General features: G+C 48.5%; 1 protein-coding gene across 1 annotated transcript in view; it reads right to left on the bottom strand.

The window, feature by feature from the left end:
* The window catches only part of PTPRQ (protein tyrosine phosphatase receptor type Q), a 1,452,710-nt gene that overhangs the window by 1,286,009 nt on the left and 143,824 nt on the right, over nt 1-22,877 (bottom strand). The window contains exon 7 of the mRNA XM_086919596.1: nt 689-878. Coding sequence (XP_086775722.1) covers nt 689-878 — 190 coding nt within the window. The remainder of the gene's footprint in view (nt 1-688; nt 879-22,877) is intronic.

Below are 22,877 nucleotides of genomic sequence, written 5' to 3'. Positions count from 1 at the left end.
GAATGGCATGGTGAGCAAAAAACAATGGGTTTAGGCCCAGATCTCTGTACTGGGGTGAATGTATGACATTGTTCTGCATTCTGTCCATCAGCTGTTGTTTTTGCATTTGTCACCCCGAGTGGGACGGGTATGCTCAGACGTGAGTCCCGTGCTCTCCATGCCACCCGAATCAAGCTATCCAGGTTGATGAGGGCTGAAAGCCCAAAACCGATCCTTGGATGCTTGTTTCCAGTCCAGGGAGGACCAGGCTTGGAAGTTCGGGCTGGACTGTTCCCATTGGGCACAGGGTCAAGACTGATTTGCTTTTTGTTGAGTTCAAACTGGAATGGCATGGTGAGCAAAAAACGATGGATTTAGGCCCAGATCTCCGTACTGGGGTGAATGTATGACATTGTTCTGCATTCTGTCTATCAACGGTTGTTTTTGCATTAACTTTGTGCACGGCATAGACTCCACAAAACCTTTCCCCAGAAAAACAAAATGAATGGCAGCAAAGGAAAGAAGGAATGGTTGCATAATTATCTAATAATTATGTAGAAAGCTATGTTTCTCTATCTGGTATGTATGCAACAGAGACAAACACATGGTGGGGGCAGATTTTGAATGTGAGTGTATACACTGCAAATAAAGAAACAAGTCAGACAAAAGTTTCTTATTAAACTGTTAAGGTGGAAAATAAGACACTTACATTTATATTCACAAAGGTAAGGCAAAGGTATGTAGCAAAAAAACCCTGTGAAGAAATAGTTTGGTCCAGTTGCGTTTTGTTGCAAGGCAAAGCAGTCACTTTCATTGCTGGGGATCATAGACACTGGTGATATTTCTGATTGTCCCAGGTCATACGAAGACCCATCTGCCCATAATAATTCACCTTCATTCTGCAATAAAAATTTAGAACTTTATATTTAAAGAGCATCTTTACATGTACAACATTTCAACGTTTGATAATTAGAAACTATTTTACTTTTCCATTAATAATTATTATTTCAGAGCAGAGTACCAAAGATACACATTACCCCAAACACAGACTTCATTTGTAGGCATTCCAACAAGATGTCATAACACAAATACATAGCACAAATATGAATATGATCTTTCACAGTAACACAGGTTTTGACTTTTTAGGCTCCGCCTCAATGGCGTCTCTTAGTGGAACCTTGAAGTGGGACTAGTTTGGCTGTCTTTACCTAAAATACATATGCCATGTCATAAAGTGAAAAAACACGAACATAACATAATTTAACGTGTGTGTTTGTAAAGCACAAATTCACCCTAGATGTTTGTTGTTGCCCAAATCCAAATACTCATTTTATTGAGCTTAGAAAGATGAAAAGCTGAGTGAACAAAACCTCTTTCCAAAACAGAGCATAGATACGTCTTGCCAATACCTGGGTTTTGGATTAAAAGGTTGGTAAAGGCAAATCATTTAGCATTTGTAAATGCTTGTTCAAACTGCTAAAGTAAAGCATTCCAGAGTTTGCCTTAGCAATCTATCAAGCAGGCTTAACGCTTCAGCAGACTTGACACTGGGATGTCAAAAAGAGGACCATTGTGATTGGGGCAGTAACGCTGGGGAGGAAGGGCAACACAAGAAGGGTCCAGGCCTTGGTTAAGCTACATTTGGTTGTGCCGCAGTAGATCTCTTTGAAGTTAATCGATCTCCTGGGCTCAGCCCACAGATCATCCTGTCAAAGGCACAAAAACGCCTCCCCTCACCCAAGTCCTTCTGTCACTGTCATGGGAGCAAGTTCAAACCTTATTCAGACCTACTCAAATGTTAATTACTGTCTGGCAGAAGTGGGAGTGCAAACTGCAGGTTAGCTTCCAGGGTCTACAGGTAGGACAAAAGTAACTTTCTAAAAATGACTTTTTCCTTAATAGTTATACAAAAATTGATTTTACCATTAAATGTTTTTTTATCACTATTATAAAGAGTCCTTGAATTATTTTTCTAACTGCTTCCAAACCAAAATTAGCACTATTATATGTAATAATTGAACCTGGTGTTTCCTATGGAGCACCCAGCCTAGCTTGTGCCTTTTTTTAATATAAGAACATGTGGAACTTAACAATTTTACATGTGCTTATTTTAAATACTACAGTATAGAAGCAGAGGTTCTGCCACGGAAAAGTAATTGCTTTTGACCAGTGGAATATATCCACATAGATAAAGGACTATCAATTAATGCTAAAAATAATCACCCTTTAAACAAACATTAGAAATGACAACAACACTGTTTTTTTGTTAACAGTTAGAGTTGAACGATATATTTAAAGTCATATACCCCCTGTGTTCAGTACATAAAAACATTCAAACCAAAAATAGACGGTGGACAATGTTTTTTAACATATATATACATGTGTAGGAATGTGCCTCAAAATGGGTGGTACAGCCCACTAGTGACATTTAACCTACAGGTCCTGGGTACACTCTATATCATAAGCTAGGAATTTTTCTGTAAGTCAAATATGCCAATCAACTGTATATCAATTTCAACCTGCTAATAGATAGGTGCATAAGCACTATCCTTCTGTTTAGCAGAAGCAAATGGCACAGTGTTCTATGGCCATCAAAAAAAGAGTTCAGCAAAAAAAAGGGAAAGACCTTGAGGGTTACCCTGCCGAAAGAACACATTTCCAACTGCGGAGTCCAAGTCCTGTGCACATGTAACAAAATGTCAGGTTCTAGTGTCAGAACCGAATAAGTCGATTAAGGTTCATGCAGAAAACATAATGAAGGTCGAAATCAAGGGTTGCGTAAAGAATATATTAATAATTCACACTTGATCAGTACAAATGAAAGTAAACCAGCCGACACGTGTTTCATCACACTGTGTGGGGGATGTGATTCTTCAGGGTGGTATGTTTTCAAGGGTTGAATGTAGAAACGCAAGCCTGGTGATATTTCCAACCCGGCTGCGGAACAAAGTTGCTGCGGACAAAGGTCTGTGTTGGGAAAGGTTCACTGCCGGTGATATTGGCTGGCAGGGGAGAGAAACTACGGACAGATGTGTCTGAAGTTTGGACCGATCAACAAAAAGTCGGTTATCTCATGTTGAAGCGACAATAGCACAGGTCTGTGCGTCATGATCATGGACGCAGATCTTCCTGTCCCTTAAGTCAAACCCATTCTCTTCACTCACATTTCCAACTGCAACCTACTGTGCTTGCACCAGACGCCTCCCCCAGTTTGCATGAAAATGCTGAATTGCTTCTGTGTCAGCCCTTGCCTCCATCAATGATTTCCTAAGTGTACAAAAACTGATGGATGGGAGTGCTTGAATTAATCTCAGCCACTGGTAATTACTCGGGCAACATCCAAGTCCATTGTTATTTTGCACACCAAGCCTCCTCAGTTTGGACCAGCTATATGCAGATCAGTCTTGGACCTGCTCCAACGGGAACACTCCAGCCTGAACTGTCAAGCCAGGCCCTCCCTGAACTAGAACACATGCAACTCAGGACTGGTTTCACCCTTGTTATGGGCTCATATTGCTTGGTTCCATTGTCCCAGTTTGCACAGGACCCACATCTGGGCATGACCGTCCCACTTAGGGTGACATACTAAAGTCTCAATAATGTCAATGTGCCATTCAACCGCTAGACAGCACGTTTGCCAGCAGCAGGTAGAGGTTGTGCTGCACATCCGGTAAGAGTTCTCCCCTGAACTGCTCCTTTTTTTTGGAGACAGGTTTTTGATGGAAAGGATATAATCTGCCCCTTTACAGCAAAACATCTTTCAAAAGGATTCCTGCTCATGGATCGCAGCCATGCCAGATCTAAGAATGGAAATTTCCACTAGATACCAGGAAAAACTGTTATTTGAGTGTGTGTTAGTCCTCCTAACATCGATTAATGCCCTAGGGGTCATAATATGTAATACAAATATTTTTCCAAGTACCTGGGGGGGGGGCTATCGGACACCAGAGCATGGCATGATCATCCTCCCAGGCAATGAAAATAACAGTGGCCATTGTGCTTTTATGGTCTATCCTGCTTGGGGGCTTGAGATTATCCACCCAGGCAAGACCCTGGACAAATAGGGTACCATTGGAAAAGGGAGAATTTTCCCTTTCCAATGATGGCCCTTCTCAAAAAGATTTCTGCTTATGGATGTGCTGTGATCCACAAGCAGGCACTTAGAGACTCACAGATGGCATGCAGAGGCCAACAGGAGGGTCCAGGTTGGGTCCAGTTGCCACTGGTTAGCTGGGCAGTTGCAAGAGAAGGCCTCTGTATCTTGTTGTAGTTTTAACAGGAGGTCAACCTTATGACCCTTGGAGACCACTACTGTGTCCTGGTTACAAAAGGCAGAGCAGATCCAGTCTTCTAAGCTCTCATCAGGTTTCTGTGAGCAGGGTCAGTCCTCTTCTGATCTCCCACGCAGGTCCAGGAGTGTTCTAAAGTTGGTGCTTGGAGATGCCACATTTAAGCCAGGTGCTAGCTAGTGTATGGGAATGACCCCAATAGATGTCCTAACAAATGGGTTGGAGGATACCGGGGCAACCCTATCCACTTGGGGCATTTTGAAGATGACAAAAGTCTTTGACCACACTAAACCTGGGCTCTGAGGGCTGGGGTGTATGGGGGAAGTGTACTATGGTAATCCTAGTCTCCTCTATTACATCTAGCAGTAGTCTTGTAAAACAAAAGCTGAGTGTTTAGGAACAAGACAGTGGATACACAAGAGCTGTTTTGGTGTTATGATTCCCTCCTTTGAAGTGTGCCCCAAGTGTCATAGGAAAAACCCTAGCAGACCTATCAAGCAGGTTTTATACTTCAGCAGACTTGACACTGTGATGTAAAAAAGAGGCCCACTGTGATTGGGGCAGTAACACTGGGGGGGCGGGGCAGGGGAAACGTAGGGTCCAGACCTTGGCATTAGCTACATATGGTTATGCCACAGTAGATCTCTTGGAAGTTAATCGGTTTCCTGGGCCCAGCCCATAGACTATCCTGTCAAAGGCACAACAGCAAAAGAGATGTTTTTGGAGCATCAGCACCTCTGATAAATCGGCAAGCCACCCAGGGGGAGCAAAATAAATGGGCCCATTTTCCCTTCGTTTGGAATCTAATAGGCTCCTCAGCATGGCATAACTACCCCTGGAAATGAAAAATGGCAACAGGCAATGATGAACTTGCTATGATAAATTGTTGTGTCATTTCTGGAAAAAGACAAAAGACAATTTTGAGGCCAGTCAACAACTCATGAAACTCTGGTATGGTCAAAATTTGTGGTTTATGGAGCCTGTGGAGCCCAGAGCTCTCCAGAGTCACTGGACAGGCCCATACAAGTTGACAGAGCTAAAGGGGGAGTTCACCTACCTGCTTGATCTCAAACCCGCTAAAGCACCCTTAAATGTACTCCACATAAATCGCCTCAAACCCCACTTTGAGATGACTGAAGTTAACATGCTCTTGGTGACAGATGATGGGGTCGGAGAGGAGAGTGAACCTCTCTCTTACCTCCAGTCTGCCCCAAATCATGATGGATCAGTATAGGGCTTACCCTACCCAGACCCAAGAGTTGGGGCAGTTTCCCTCTCTGTTCTCCCTCACCCCTGGGCTTACATATTTGTTTTTGTTTTTTTTAAACTGTTTTTATTTATACAAAAGTTATCAATACTCTGGAACAGATACATTGCAAACAGCAAGCTTACAAGCTTAGTAAAAACTGAAACATTTGTCAGCGTAATTATGTAATAGCACATTTCCCCACCAATTGTCATTGGGACGAAAACGGAAACAGGGCTCCATCCACCCTTCCCCTCCCACCCCGGGGTAGTCACCAGATTCTCTCCCCCTCGTGTTTCTGACTCAATCCTGGGTGTAACTATTATTCCTATTGTCGCATCCTATTTCTAGACCATAGTGTCTCAGCTATGGGGTCCAAATCATGGCGAACTTCTTGGGGCAGCCTCGCGCTTTATATGTCACCCTTTCTGCACCCATAAATAGGTCCTTACCCATCCTTCATTCTGCAAGCGGGGTAGGGCCGGGGCTCCATGGTGTTTAGCAACATCCCTTTTGGCCACCACAAGACCCAGGCTGCATAGTAATAGCTGATAACACTCAATTGATTGTCACATTGGAGCAAAAGGATGCAGAAGCTGCTCCTAATTTCAAAGCCTGCCTGAGTAATCTTGCAAAGTGGAGGAATTTCAGCTGCTTGTAACTAAATGCAGGAAAGAAGGAGGTGATGATGGTTGGCAAACAGCCATCCATATGGTCACACTTGTGGTGGCCGGAGGAACTGGGCCCAACACCGACTCACAAATGTGGGAGTCTGGTCTGACAACACCCTATCATTTGCCGAGCAGATATCAGCTGTGGCTAGAGCATGCTTTGGCATTCTTAGAGTGTTGCGCAAAATATTAGATATACTGCCATTAGCTGCAAAAAGAGCATTGTTCAAGCCCTTGTCACATCCCTCCTGAACTACTGCAATGTCCTCTATCTGGGGGTCACAAAAAGTAATTTGAACATCTTACAGAAGGTTCACAAGGCAGCTGCCCGGGTGATATTGAACATCCCTAGGCGGGAGTCGGTGGAGGCTGCCTTGAGGGAACTACACTGGCTTCCGGTACAGGCCAGAATTACCTTTAGGGCTCTGTGTTTCTGCCACAGGATTGGTAACGAGACTACTAAGTTGGTAGTTCCTAAAGTCCATAATGCACGATCAGGAGGTAGATCCATTGACTTTCTTGCAGCTCAGGTATGGAATAACCTACCTATCGAACTGACGATCCACCCATCTGAAACTATATTTCGTAAAAAACTGAAGACTTGTATTTTTTCAAGCACCCCCTGGGGACTGATGTTACCACTTAGGTTACAGGGTTTTTGGGCCTGAGGATGGGTGGGGCTTGGGGGTGGAGGGGTTTAGGGCTTGGTGGTATGGTTCTGTAATGTCCTAGCATGGGTCCACTCCGTTGGAGTAACCAGGCGCTTTATAAGCTTAATAATAATAATAATAATAGTTTTGTGCAGGGCAGATCAATCTCAGTGTAAATTCCCAGGAGCACATACTTAGCCTCCTCCTTTTAGAGTTGGGTCTCTACCATCGTGCTCAACTCCCCCAGTATCTGGTCACAATAAATCTCTATATGGGGAGTTCCCAGAGTGTGTTTTTGTATGCTACGTTGGGTTTTGCCTCTCAGGCAATTAGGCGAATCTGCTCTCCTCATAGTGCGGAGGTGCACCCTATCGAAGTATATTCTATGGAGGATCTAGTATTGCACCTAGCGCGGTCACAGCTTAATCGTAACTTGTCTAGGATGGACTAGTGCCTCTTCCCAGTCAATGCCTGGCAATGGTCCTGTTGTAGTAATCTCTTCCTAGTCAATATCTGGCAATGGTCCTGTTGTAGTTTCCCATCTGGCTCTAAGGGGCCCCAACCTATCTGGGATGTTGTTGATTAACATTTTATAAGTCCAAGATATCTCTTTATGTAGGATTTCCTCCTGTAGCAATCTGCCTTCAAGTGGGGCAAATTCGGGGAACTCTGTAAGGTCTACCGCCTCTACTCTCCAGGCGTGTTGCAACTGCAAGAATGTATATCTTTGGGAACCATGTATCTGGAACTCAACCTGGAGAGCCTGGAAGGAAAGCAGGGTCCCTTCTTTAAGAATGTCACCCAGCCTGGAAACCCCCACCATGTCCCACTTTTTAAAACCTTGGACCCTACTGACTTCCGGCAGTCTCGTTCCCTCCCAGAGAGGTGCCGCCCATGTCAGTTTGTCGTCCCATTTCATCTGACGTTCGTCCCCTTTCCAGGCCTCAATGACCCTCTGCATGGCTGGTAGTAGTCTACTGGTGCCCGTCCCCTTATATAAGTAATGCAGATAGGAATGTTTTTGGAATTGGAGCCTATCTAAGGTGTATGTGGGTGGTCCCCTGGCGTTTGTCCCCATTTAATAATGACTATGAGATGTTCCGCCCGGTAGTACGCCTGTATATCTGGTAAGGCTATCCCTCTGCTGTATTGATTACGTTGAAGCGTGGAGAGCGCTATTTGTGGGTGTTGTCCATCACAAAGGACTGTACGTAGTTCCGCGTTTATGACAGTGAAAATAGACTCCGGGATCCGAGAGTGTGTGTTTTGCAGCATGTACAAGAATTTTGGAAGCGTTATCATCTTGTACATAGCCGCCCTCCCGAGAAGTATCAGAGGGAGCCACCTGCATCTTGAGGAAATATAAATTTTATGGTCAAGTTGTGTTCCCTAGCGTGTACCCCACCGTCTCCATGTACCAGCTTAAAGTGCATGTAACTTCCCTCCTGTACCAGCTATGAAGACGCAAATACATTTGCGTCTAACGTTAATATGTCCTCTTTCAGACCCACCCTGAATGGGTTGAATAGTCCGTTCCTAAGTATGCTATGCCAACGTCTTTTTGTGGTGTACTTTACACGTTTTTCAGCTCTGGCAAAGCAGGCCCTGAATTCTGCCCTCGAGCCTTTTTCTCCTGCCTTCTGACTCTGAAAGCCTCAGCCCAGGCTGTCTCTGTACCCGTGACCTCTGACTTACTTTCTGTGCGGCTCCCGGCGCTTAGCACAGCCTGCTGCCTGCCAAGACTGACTTCAACCTTCGAATTATCTGTTCCGCTCCTCGAAAATACATTCCTGCCTACTAGTTTAAGTAAACATCCCCCCAGCTGCAGAGCAAAGGGCCCGGCCTCACTGTCTCCGTGCAAGTAATTCATAGCCTCTGTTACCATGGTAGGCCCATGCCCCTCGCATTCGCATTCTCATGTAGACACTCAGGCACTTATAGACGCACTCACAGTCAGTATAGAATAGCTTCTGCCCCAGAGACCTTTCCGTTTAGATAATATGGTTCCCAAACATCAGATATCAGATATGATAGAAGTACGAGTTGATCTGACATGCCAGACTTCTGTCTCTTTCCGCCAGTGTAAATGTCAAGTCCCCTGCACCCTCCAGTTTCACGTCAATCACACGTCATGCAGCTGCGCGCGCATCCAAGCCTCAGATTTCTGCTGACATTGCAACATTTCTGCTTTGTGCCACCCACTTGTGACACCTACCTATGACGTTTCTAGCACACACCTCTAGTTCACGCCTAGTTCACGCCTTCTGATTACGTATTACTAACACGTGGATGCTGTTATCTTGTCTTCTCTCAGCTGTTACGCCTACTATATTGGTTTCTATGATGTGATTTAAGTATATAAGCTATGTATTGTCAATAAAATATTGCTCTATCCCTTCCTGAACCCCTGTGGTTGCAGGAACATGATATCCAGGTCATGACCATTCCTTTTTAAGGAATAAAACCCCTAAGAACTCTAACACCACGGACTCTGCCTTTTTCTTTCCGATTGAGTTATTATTGATTAAGTACTTACCTGCATAGAAATTAATACGGTAAATCAAATATTTACCACAATCTCACCACATCCTCCTGGAAGTCTACCAGCACCGCTTAACATTACAGGCAATGCATTGTGCGTCGTCAGTAGAAACATAAAAAGCCCTCTCTGGCCACCGGAATTTGTGCTGGTATACTATCCGCATCAAGCAGGCCCCCAGCAACGTAAAGACTAGATTTATCCCAATGGATATGGAACCCAGAGTGGTCACCGAATTATCCAAATAACTGAAGTGTCATCAGGAGTGTCGCGGCTGGGTCACTAATGTATAATAATATGTCATCCGTGTAAAGAGAAATTCGCTCATTTCTCTAGAGTCCAGCATCATTGCAAAAGCTGCAAAGGCCGGGGTGGGCCCGGATTAGGCACGCCAATGGCTATAGTACTAACGCAAATAGTAATGGGGACAATGGGCACCCCTGCCTGGTGTCTCTTTTCACTGGAAAATCGGCCGACATCTCGCCATTGGCACGTACCCTGGTTCTGGAATTGGTATAGAACAGGTCTATCCATACCGCAAAGGCATGTCCAATGCCAAACCTCAGCAAGACCTGACGCATGAAAGGCCAGTGTACAGCATCAAAGGCCTTTTCAGCGTCTAGGGAGAGAAAGGCATGGGGGGTCGGTCTATTCCTGACAGTGTCTACGCAGTTGGCCAAGCGACGATGGTTAAAACATGTAGTGCACTTGGGTATAAACCCCGATTGGTCACAGTGAATCAATGAAGTGATCACTGTGAGCAAGCGAGATGCCAGGATTGAGGCCAGTATTTTGGTTTCAACATTAAGTAGTGATATCGGGCGGTACGAACCGCAGTCCGCAGGGGGCTTTCCCAGGTTTATGGATTACCACAATAGTGGCTTGACGCTGGTCCAGTGGAAGTGACCCTTCCTTCAGTGCTGCGTTGTACATGTCCAGGAGGTGTGTAGCCATTGCGTTTCAAAAAATCAGATGGCATTCCATTTGTCCCAGAGTCTTCCCCGACTTTTGCCTTAAAATTTAATCTGTCACCTCTTGTAGCGTTAGAGCTTTGTTGAGGGCCAGTCGTTCCTCTTGTGTGACCTCGGGGTGTAGATAGTGTTGAGATAGTTATTTATCCTTGCCCCGTCCACTAGGGGTCTATCCTCATAGAGGGCTCGGAAATAGCGCACAAATGCATTTGCCACTGCACGTGCAGTCGTATGGACCACCCCATTCTCTAATATCCCTCTCACTGTTGCCCAGCCATGCTTGGAGCTTCTCAGCTCTGTCACCAGACTCATAAAGTCGATGTTGTATGGCCTGAAGTTGCGATCTTATGTAATGTAATGTAGTAATGTAATGTAATGGTACTTGTATAGCGCACGAATCACCATGAGGCATCTCGGCGCTTGTACGAATACCGCTGAGGAACCCTTCCTGGCCTTTCCCTGTGAAGTGCCCACTCCTGGCCAGCCCCAAGGTGAAGCCAGGCATCCTAGCATTGTTGGGGCCGTTGTGGAGATTAAGCAAGCTATTGCCCAGAGTTGCAGAGTGGGACCCATGATTAGAATAGGCACCGAGGCGAGAATTATCAGGTCTGGGGAAATTGAGCCCAAGAACCGCCGAGGCGGGAATTGAACCCTGGTCCCGGGCCAGACCTTTGCATCAGGGTCTGCCGCTCTAACCATTGAGCCACACTTCTCCACAACTTACCTCTCCACATCTTACCTCTTTCTCAGTTCAGTACTCCCTCCACTATCTGGTGAGCAGCTCTTCTTCCGGGGTAGGACTAACTTGCATCTAAAGGTCAAGGAGTTCCTGTTCCAGGGCCTCGATCTGGGCTGTTTCTAATTTTTGTTTCTGGCCTATTGTGTTTTGCGCCCTATCCTGTAGCACAGCTTCATATGCCTCCCACAATGTTACTGCCGAGGATAACTGTACCCTCGTTTTCCCCAAAGTACAGCTCCGTAGCTATGCAGATTTCTTTGGCAAACTTATGGTCGTGTAGGTCCCATGCTGACATCCTCTGCTCTCATCGCGAGCCAGGAGTCTTTCTGCCCACCGTCAAACACAGAAGAGAGTTGTCAGATATGCCTCTGGCTAAGTATTCTGCTTTTTTCACTCTACCCACCTTGCCCGGGGGTGAAGAGGTAGTCCAACCTGGAGAAAGTTCTATGGGCCCTTGAGAAGTATGAGAACCATGTGTTCTAGGATGTTGTCTGTGCCAGAGGTCAACTAGTCCTAGCGAGTCAGCAAACTCGGCCAGCTGGGTGGGCATATGCGCCCCTTGATTAACCTAGGAGCAATCAAGTTTCGGGTCTAAGACATCGTTAAAGTCGCCTCTGATGATATGTGTGGAGGAAGCGGACCCAAGAAGCACCTCAGCTAGCTTATCAAGTGGGTAGCTCTGTAGACGTGGTGGAGTGTATGCGCTTATCAGGCTGAATTTCTTCCTGCCCTATGTTCCCTGCACTGCAACATATGTGCCATTTGGATCTGTCCAAGTCTTGGTATGGTGGAAGGGTGTTGTTTTCTTAAGTAATATGGCAACAGCCCTTGACCCTGACATGAAGCCTGCATGTGCTAGTAAGGTATACAACCCTCTCCCCAGAAAAGCACTTTGCGTACCATGTAGATGGGTCTCCTGAAGGAAGACTATATTGGGTTTAAGTCTTTTAAAGGTACCTAGTAACCAGCCCCCTCTTAACCTTGTTCCACAAGTCATTGCCATGCCAGGTCAGCAGCGAATAGTTCCTCTAACCCATTGTGCCTGTGTGTGATCATGTGTCTACCGCTCATGTGTGCCCTGCAACTAATCTGCATTCTGAACCGTATGCGAGCTGTTCCCAGTCTCTGGTATTTAATCAAAAAATAAGTAAGAATCTTCATTTGTTGCCCAACCTCCCCTCTAGTCCCTCCACCCCACATTATCCATCCCCTACATCAAAGCCCCAAATGGTCATGACAATCTTGATGCAGGTATAGTCTGTATTGCCTTCCTTCCCTTAACTCAAATCAATCTATTGCAAACAGTGCAAAATTAAACAGACAAAGGATATAAACTGGTAAACTAGTCCACCATTCTCTTACGGCTTAAGGCTGTTGTCGCCTACAGGGGGGTCATTGGTTGTTCTGGACAGGTTCGGCCACCGGGCAGCCCTGGGTTATGTCCTTCTTCAGCCTCTGTTAGGTGCTTCTGCTGAGTTAATATTGATCCAGTTGTCTCCGTGTTTGTGCACTTTATGAGATGGATGTTGCAGAGGAGTGGGTGGTCACTGTCTTCGTCAGCGGAGCCGCCTCTGTCTGACGGGTCAGAAATTTTGCATTTCCGCTCGTCCGGCTATTTATTCCTAGGTTTATCAATAGCCAACTCATCTTCCGAATTTGAAAATTGGCCCCCACTCCCACCCTGAGATGGCGTATGAAATGGAGTGCCTGCCCGTGTCCTCAGAGTCTCGGTGGTCATGAGTCTCTTTTTTGATCTCTTCTGTCTGAAGCCCATTCTTTTTTGGGGAGCCCTCCTTTTTGAGGGATCCCCTGCTTCTTGGCTTCATCTAAGTGTTGGGCGTCCTGAAAGATAATTTCAGTTTTGCGAGGAAGAGCAACATGTATTGGAGTCGAAAAGCTCTAAATTTAGCCTTGACAGAGTTGAATGTACGTTCAGCCAATGCAACTCCGGGCAGTAGCCTGGGAACTCCATTATCTTGGAGCTTGCGTATTTGAGTTCCCCGATCTTCCTGCACTCTCAGAGCATTAAGTTGCGGTCTTGAAAGTTAAGAAATTGCGCAATCAAGGGTCTCGGGGTGCCCCTGGCAGTGGCAGCATACTAGGCATCCTGTAGGCCAGTCTGAGAACCTGACTAAGGGGAATGTGCTCCTGAGCAATGTGGTCAAGTACGCTCCTACATCCACACCTTTGGCCCCATCCAGAAAGCCAATAAATTGCAAGTTATTCCTGCTGGCCCTGTTTTCAGTGTCCTCCACTCTCCAGGTGACCTCTCAGAGTGCTGCTGTTAGGCCAGAAACTTCTTTCTGCAGGGTGCCAGAGGTGTCCTCCATCTAAGCAATACGACGTTCCATTTATGTCACCCTCTCAGAGATGTTGTGCATGTCTTGGCGCAGGAGAGTCACCTCCGATCGTAGCTTGGCCATTTTCCCTTCCAACACCTCTCTTGAGGAGTGAATCGCTTGCAGGAGGGTTGTGTTGTCCAGCAGGGGCCCCTGCTTATTTGGCGTGTCCGAAATGAGGGAATCGCTTTGGTATATTTGTCCATTTTGCCCTGCTTTGTGGCTTTAGGATCTTCATCTCTCGCCATTGTGGATAGGACGTTCCATTTATGTCACCCTCTCAGAGATGTTACGCATGTCTTGGCGCAGGAGAGTCACCTCCGATCATAGCTTCACCATTTTCCCTTCCAACACCTCTCTTGAGGAGTGAAACGCTTGCAGGAGGGTTGTGTTGTCCAGCAGGGGCCCTTGCTTATTTGGCGTGTCCAAAATATTGGAATCGCTTTGGTATATTTCTCCATTTTGCCCTGCTTTGTGGCTTTAGGATCTTCATCTCTCGCCATTGTGGGTCATCCATTGCCGGCGCAGCCAAGGGGCCCGACTATTCGGCTGCTGCATGGTGACCTTGTCCCTGTGTGACTCTTGACGAACCGGCAATCAACGTGGCGCACTGGACGCAGGAAAGAGGGTTCTTTAAGGCAACTTCCTCAAGTGGCTGTCGGATCTCTGACACCCCACCTTGTACCAAATGGGTGTCCATTGCCTCCACACTCCTAAGAAAAAGTCTACACCTCTCTAGGAAGGCGAGGTGGAGTCGCGCACAAGTCGGGTTCTAACTTGCGCTGAGTGGGTCTCCTCACTCCCTGACTGCCTGATTCCCACTGGAACCCCATGTTCTTGTGGCAGTCTCTTGCCCCTCGATGTGCTTTATAAGTGTCTGACCCGGTATCCCAGAACGGTTCCGTCCCTGGTCATCAGCTCTCCACACATGTCTGTGTACTTCTCATGCTGGTGTCTGACCGCGCTGTTCTTCCTCACCTCCTCAGGTCAGCACATCTGGCAGTGAGGCCTTCCATCCTCCCCTCATCTTCACAGCCCAGCTGAATGAGTTCTGGCCCCCACGGATTCACACTCACAGTCCTGCCATCACTGGGTCGGGCATCCACAAGGCCGCAGCCCGCCCACAACATGCGACGGGTGGCTGAGCCCTGTCGCGAATCACTGCCTCCAACGCCAAATCAGGGCGATGGCCTGTGAAGCTGCTGGGCCTGGTTGGGAGGTCATAAATATAGTCCTGCGACTGTCAGCCCCCTCAAAGGCCAACTAGCCTTCACTCTGGGAGGGTTGCAGCCCCTCCAACAAGGCCGACTCGATGGAACCACAATGAGAGCCAGATATTCCATCTCCTGTGTCCGGTGATGACTCACCCACTCCTCCTTATCTCTGCACGGCCCCAGTTCCTCGCTTCTGCTGGGCTATTCCCCTGGGGGCGGCCAAATCACTCCATTGTTGCTTAAACCGCTGTCTCCCTCAGATCGACAGACATCAGTCTTCCACCAATTTGCAGCTGCTGCACTGCTCTCATATCACGTCTCTGAAGCCTACTTCAGTGGGCTCTGCTTCTTTCTGTGCACTGCACCTCGCTTCTCTTATCTCCTAGGCACTTGGAGGTAACATTTTAGCAGGATTAAATGAAATTTCAAAGGCAGGATTATGTCAGGATTCTGTACGGGCTGCCAGAGCTCCGGCAGAGTGTCGACTCAGCCATTTTGCGGGCCACGACCCCCCGGCATACACATTTGTGTACCCATGACATAGACACTAGAGACAGTCCACCTGTCAAAAATAAAATGTACAGGCTGTTGGATAAGGTGAGGACCAGTATCATGGAGGAGGTTTCCAAGAAGCTAATGTTAGAGGTGATTGAGGCCTCCAGTAGTCCCTGGTCCAGGCCTGTAGTGCTGGTACTCAAAGCTGCCCTACTAGGCACCACTCCAGAACTCAGGTTTTGTGTGGACTACCAAGGACTTAATTCTGTCACTAAAACTGGAGCACATCCCATTCCCTGAGCTGTTGAACTCCTAGACAGGCTGGATGCTGACAAGTTTCTCAGTGCCTTTGATCTCACATCAGGGTACTAGCAGATCGCTCTGACTGAGGGGGCAAAATAGAGGTCTGGATTCTCGACCTCAGAGGGCGACTTGCAGTTTAGGGTGATGCCCTTTGACTTAAAGAATGCCCCTGCCACCTTTCAGAGGTTAGTCAATAGGATCCTAGCTGGGAATGAGGCATTCTGTGCTGTCTACCTAAACAACCTAGTTGTCTTCTGCTCCAGCTGGGAAGAACACCTGTACCACCTCCAGGAGGTGCTTCAGGCCTTTCAGCAGGCGGTTCTCACTAGCAAGGCTAGTATGTGTCAGATAGGGCAGGGTACTGGGTTATATGTGGGCCACATGGTGGATGGGGGCAAGTTGCAGCCCATCCAGGCCAAGACTGAGACTATCCTGGCCTGCAACCCCCTAAAACACAGACTGGGATGAGTGCCATCCTAAGTCTCAAAGAATAGTATAGGAGGTTTGTTAAGGGTTATGGTACCATTGTTACCCCCTTAACAGGGTTAACTTCTAAGAAGCAGCCCAGAAAGGTGATCTGGACAGAGGCCTGCCAGAAAGCTTTTGACAGCCTCAATGAGGCCAATTGTACAGCGCCTGTACTCAAAGCTCCTGGCTTTGCTAAGGGCTTTATTGTGTAGAAAGATGCTTCAGGTCTTCCTATAGGGGCTGCCTTCGCTGAGCTAAATTAGAAGGACTTAGACCAACAAGTAGCCTTTATTAGCAGGAGGGGTCTTCCCGAGCAACAGAGGTGGTGTGCAACTGAAAGGGGGGCCTTTGTTGTGGTGTGACCACTGAAGAAGCTGAGACCATACATTATTTGGGACTCACTTCCGGGTTCAGGCAACTACAGGCCCCTCGGATGGCTCATGTAAATGAGGGGTCAAAATCCCAATCTGTTGAGGGGGTTGATCTCCCTACAGGGAATGGACTTTACGGTGGAAAACCGTGCTGGGTTGGACCACACTACGGCTGATGGTCTATCCAGGTTCTTCCGCTTTACTGATGAGAACTCCCAAGAGATTGGGTAGTTCTCCCCACCTTCAGCTGGGGAAAGGCGGGGAAACACATGTTAGACCTGTCAGCCTTAGGGTGGTCTTCCTCCAAACTTTATGCCTTCCTCCTCCATTTTTTGCTGATCTCGTTTTAGCTTGCCTTTAGATTCTGTGCATTTTACCAATGCTAAACAGTGCTAAACCTCATGTGCTCATTCCTTAAAAAACTTGGTAGCATTGGTTTATCCCCGATAGGTTTATTTAATTTACTAGTAAGTCCCTAGTAAAGTGGTACTACATGTGCCTACGGCCTGTGAAATAAATCCTAATAATCAGCCTGCAGCACAGAATTTATACCACCCACGGAAGTATCACTTTAAACATGTCTCAGGCCTGCCATTGGAGCCTCTGTGTGCAGTAATAAGCTGCCATTTTGACCTGCCAAACAAAACATTTTGCTAGGACCAAACCCTCCTTTTTAATACATATAAGTCACCCCTAGTGTCAGCCAAGGTCGGGTTCATTAAAGGAAGATGTGCTATTTAAAAAAAAGATTACAACTACACTTTGTATAGTTCCTCACAGAAACCTGGCTCTCTACTAGCTCAGATTCTGATATTGTCAACGCCCTACCCCCAGGCTATCTTATTCAAGCCTTACATAGACCTAGAGGGAGAGGAGGGGGGTTGGCAATAATCTATAGAGAACACCTTGTCTGTAGAATCAGCAACGCCAACATCGAAGACTGCGAAAGCTGTCATTATGCCATTCAAACTACCCCGGTACACTCCCTTTCAGGACTGTTGATCTACCGTCCTCCGGGCACACCAGGGAAATTCCTTAATGCTTTCACTGACACAGTGTCTCAATTAGCTTCCTCTGCCCCTAACTTTCTCATCGTGGGCGATCTCAACCTTCACTTCACAGACCCCACAGAGTTGACAACATCCGATCTCCTTCTGGATCTTATGTCTTTTAACATCCGGCTGGTCAATAACAAACCCACCCACGACAAGGGACACCTCCTGGACCCCGTCCTTACTAACATCGCAGACATTACAACGGCCCCCCCTCCCACTTCCATGGACAGATCACTTCCTAATCCCTATTTCCTGGGACTTACCCATAGCACCCCCTCAATCCGCCAAAATTCAGGTTACCGGCCGACGTTGGCACAAGCTTGTACCAGCTGAATGGGCCACCATTCTCTCAGACTCTCAGACTCTATCCCTGCCCTCTCCACCGATCCTGTCATTGCTGATGAACAGTTCAACTCTTGGATCACATTGTCTTTAGACAAACTCCTCCCCAAAACCGCCACTCTCAAACATACCAAAAGAGTAACCCCCGCTCCTTGGTACACTCCAGAGCTTAAGTCTCTGCGACAGGAATGTAAAAGAACAGAACGTTCCTGGAGGAGGGAAAAGTCTAATTTAAAGAAGGATGCCTACCTCACCTCTTTGCAAAGTTATAAGACCGCTCTACGCAAGACAAAAAGTATATTCTTTCAAGAAAGAATAGAAAATTTGGCTTGCTACAGCAAGGAATCATTTTAAAAGAACTCCTTAAGGTCCCAGACCCCGGACCTAGAAACCCACCAGACCCCAAGGCAGATGAGGAAAAATGCCATCAGCTAGCTAACTTCTTCACAGAGAAGATCCAGAAAATCCTCGACTCTATCCCAACCACAAACTCGAGCGAGGAAAATGAGATCTTCAACACCCCTTCCTCCCCCTGCTTATTCTCGTGGGGACTAGTGACCGCCGAAGAAGTAGAAAGCACGCTAAATATCATCAAAAGCGGATCTCCCAGGGAGCCCGCCCCGCTACGTATCCTCAAGGAAGTAGCACCCACCATTGTTCCTCCCCTTACCCATCTTATCAACGCTTCACTGCAACAGGGAGTGGTCCCCTCTAGTTGGAAGGCGGCAGTCGTCAAGGCTCTATTGAAGAAACCATCTTTGGACCCTGTAGACCTGGCCAACTACAGGCCAATTTCCCTTCTCCCTGGAACTAGCAAGATTGCCGAAAAGCTGGTGAATAGGAAATTATCGCAATTTCTGGAAACCAATAATCAGCTAAAAAGCTCACAGACAGGTTTCTGCCCCGGGCAGGGCACCGACATCGCCCTCCTCACGGCGGTGGAAGAGGCCAGAGCACTTTTAGACGCGGGAGGATCAGTGGCAGTGATCCTCCTCGACCTCAGTGCGGCCTTTGACACCGTCAAACACCAGCTCCTTATTCATCGGCTCAGGAGGGTCGGTGTGGAAGGAACCCCACTGTCCTGGCTCTCGTCCTTTCTGGGGTAACGCTCCTTTCAGATCTGGGAGAATAACACCCGCTCCTCCGAAACACCCCTCCAATGTGGTGTGCCTCAGGGCTCGTCCCTGAGCCCCACATTATTTAATATCTACATGTCCCCATTGGAGGAGGTAGTCAACCCATTCGGAGTGAGGGACACACAATTAGTGGTGTCCCTTTCTCACCCAAGTCAACAACCTGCGGACTTATACAACTGTCTGACGCAGATACGAGGATGGATGAACAGCTCATCTTTAAAACTTAACGGTTCAAAGACTGACATCCTCCTCCTTGGTCAGAAAGGGCTCTCCCTCCCACAGAACATCTGGCCACCCTGTCTGGGCTCGCCTCCCCCCCACTGACCCGCAGGTGTTTGGATCTTAGCGCTGGGATACCCTCAGGTGACTACGCGCTTTATAAAAATTTTTAATAATAATAATAACTTAACTTCAGGTGAAAAAAGCAGGGATCCCCTGAAACACAGCCAGCTCCACCCAGGCTGCTAATACCATTTTTAGGTCTCGCCTGAGACAACGCATGCTCTGTCTCTTTGAGACATTTAGTAAGTGGTTTTTAAAAGTTCCACCAGAGGCTTTTGCTGGCCTACAGCTTGCGTTCATGAGCTTATGCACGTGTACAGCTGCCATCTGTATTTATATTGCTGTAATCAGGCTCCCCTGCTTGCACTAACCCCCTCACTTTTCTCCCTCCCTCCTGGTCAGCTTAATTTGTGTCTTCTAGCTGTGAATCATGCTCCTCTGCTCGCACTCCCCCTCCCTTCTCCCCCTACTCTTCGTCAGTTTTAATTGTGTCTTCTATCACTGTGAATGCTCCTGCTTCCACCAGGCACACACACATCAGTCGTCAGTGCACACTTTCACCAGGCACACACACCACCAGCCATCAATGCACGCTTCCACCAGGCCATACACCACCAGTCGTCAGTGCACACTTCCACCAGGCACACACACACCACCAGCCGTCAGTGCACGCTTCCACCAGGCACACACACCACCAGCCGTCAGCGCACGCTTCCACCAGGCACACACACCACCAGCCATCAGTTCACGCTTCCACCAGGCACACACACCACAAGCCATCAGTGCACGCTTCCACCAGCCATACACCACCAGCCATCAGTGCATGCTTCCACCAGGCACACACACCATCAGAGCACGCTTCCACCAAGCACACACACCACCAGCCGTCAGTGCACGCTTCCACCAGGCAAACACACCTCCAGCCGTCAGTGCACACTTTCACTGGGCACACACACCACCAGCCGTCAGTGCACGCTTCCACCAGGCACACACACCACCAGCCCTCAGTGCATGCTCCCACCAGACACACACACCACAAGCCTTCAGTGCACACTTTCACCAGGCACACACACTACCAGCCGTCCTACACTACCAGCCATCGGTGCATGCTTCCACCAGGCACACACCACCAACCGTCAGTGCACACTTTCACCAGGCACACACACACACCACCAGCCGTCAGTGCACGTTTTCACTGGGCACACACACAACACCAGCCATCATTGCACGCTTTCACCAGGCACACACACTACCAGCCGTTAGTGCACGCTTCCACCAGGCAAACACAACACCAGCCATCAGTGCACGCTTCCACCAGGCACACACACCACCAGCCATCAGTGCACGCTTCCACCAGGCACACACATCACCAGCCGTCAGTGCACACCACCAGCCGTCAGTGCACGCTTCCACCAGGCACACACACCACCAGCCATCAGAGCACGCTTCTACCAAGCACACACACCACCAGCCATCAGTGCACGCTTCCACCAGGCAAACACACCACCAGCCGTCAGTGCATGCTTCCACCAGGCACACACACTACCAGCCGTCAGTGCACACTTGCACCAGGCACAAACATCACCAGCCATCAGTTCACGCTTCCACCAGGCGCATACACCACCAGCCATCAGTTCACGCTTCCACCAGGCACACACACCACAAGCCATCAGTGCACGCTTCCACCAGCCATACACCACCAGCCATCAGTGCACGCTTCCACCAGGCACACACACCATCAGCCATCAGAGCACGCTTCCACCAAGCACACACACCACCAGCCGTCAGTGCACGCTTCCACCAGGCAAACACACCTCCAGCCGTCAGTGCACACTTTCACTGGGCACACACACCACCAGCCATCAGTGCACGCTTCCACCAGGCACACACACCACCAGCCCTCAGTGCATGCTCCCACCAGACACACACACCACAAGCCTTCAGTGCACACTTTCACCAGGCACACACACTACCAGCCGTCCTACACTACCAGCCATCGGTGCATGCTTCCACCAGGCACACACCACCAACCGTCAGTGCACACTTTCACCAGGCACACACACACACCACCAGCCGTCAGTGCACGTTTTCACTGGGCACACACACACCACCAGCCATCAGTGCACGCTTTCACCAGGCACACACACTACCAGCCGTTAGTGCACGCTTCCACCAGGCAAACACAACACCAGCCATCAGTGCACGCTTCCACCAGGCACACACACCACCAGCCATCAGTGCACGCTTCCACCAGGCACACACATCACCAGCCGTCAGTGCACACCACCAGCCGTCAGTGCACGCTTCCACCAGGCACACACACCACCAGCCATCAGAGCACGCTTCTACCAAGCACACACACCACCAGCCGTCAGTGCACGCTTCCACCAGGCAAACACACCACCAGCCGTCAGTGCATGCTTCCACCAGGCACACACACTACCAGCCGTCAGTGCACACTTGCACCAGGCACAAACATCACCAGCCATCAGTTCACGCTTCCACCAGGCGCATACACCACCAGCCATCAGTGCACGCTTCCACCAGGCACACACACCACCAGCCATCAGAGCACCCTTCCACCAAGCACACACACCACCAGCCATCAGTGCACGCTTCCACCAGGCAAACACACCACCAGCCGTCAGTGCACACTTTCACTGGGCACACACACCACCAGCCGTCAGTGCATGCTTCCACCAGGCACACACACTACCAGCCGTCACACACTACCAGCCATCGGTGCATGCTTCCACAGGCACACACCACCAACCGTCAGTGCACGCTTTCACCAGGCACACACACACCACCAGCCGTCAGTGCACGTTTTCACTGGGCACACACACACCACCAGCCATCAGTGCACGCTTCCACCAGGCAAACACAACACCAGCCGTCAGTGCACGCTTCCACCAGGCACACACACCACCAGCCGTCAGTGCATGCTTTCACCAGGCAGACACACCACCAGCCGTCAGTGCACGCTTTCACCAGGCACACACACCACCAGCCATCAGTGCACGCTTTCACCAGGCACACATACCACCAGCGGTCAGTGCAGCTGGCAGGCTCTTAGAGTTTCTTGGTAAATATGTGTTCGATGCCTGGGAGGGAGTGGGTCAAGTTTCCTTAAACCATGCTGAGTACGCAGGTGCAGTGCATGAACTCCTGTGTGAGTGAGTCATGCTTCCTGGGGCTCACTCACTCCACACTTGTAAATTGCGTCTGCACCAGGCTTTTTCTCATTTGCAAAGTTCGGTGAATGCGCACAGCTAGGCAGCCCCCACACCCCCGGGAATTACTGCTTCCTACAACTAGAATGGAAACAACATTCAGAGCAATGAAAACAAGTTCATTTGATGCAATGAACTGTTAACAAAAACCATGTCCAGCTATTGTAGATCTGGCAACTTAAACAAAACAGCAACAAAAAACAAAAAAGCATTGGCATAGCCAATAGGTCTCGCTTTCTGGACCCTATAAGTATTTAGTTATGCAGCAGAATATCCTTGGTGCAACAACACTGTTGGACCTGGCCCCTTTGGCAGGTTCACCCCGAAACTTTTTGCTTTTTCCTAGCCAATTTCAGTAACCTGGAGTTGGTGATTTTAGGCCTCTGCGCACTTTTTCACTGTGGTCCAGTGTAAAGTGCGTGCGCTCTCTGTGTATGTGTGGTGAGAGTGACCTGCCCTCCCATAGGAATGCATGGGGAATATGTGTGACCATGGTAGTTCCTGATGTGTGGGGAGGGCAGGGTTGAGTTTGGTATGTGCGAACTCGTGAGATTG

This window comes from Lissotriton vulgaris, chromosome 1_1 (genome assembly GCF_964263255.1).
Source record: "Lissotriton vulgaris chromosome 1_1, aLisVul1.2, whole genome shotgun sequence".
Classification (NCBI taxonomy): domain Eukaryota; kingdom Metazoa; phylum Chordata; class Amphibia; order Caudata; family Salamandridae; genus Lissotriton; species Lissotriton vulgaris.
The sequence above is the reverse complement of the archived record's forward strand: the minus strand, read 5'-3'. Positions and strand labels throughout refer to the sequence as shown.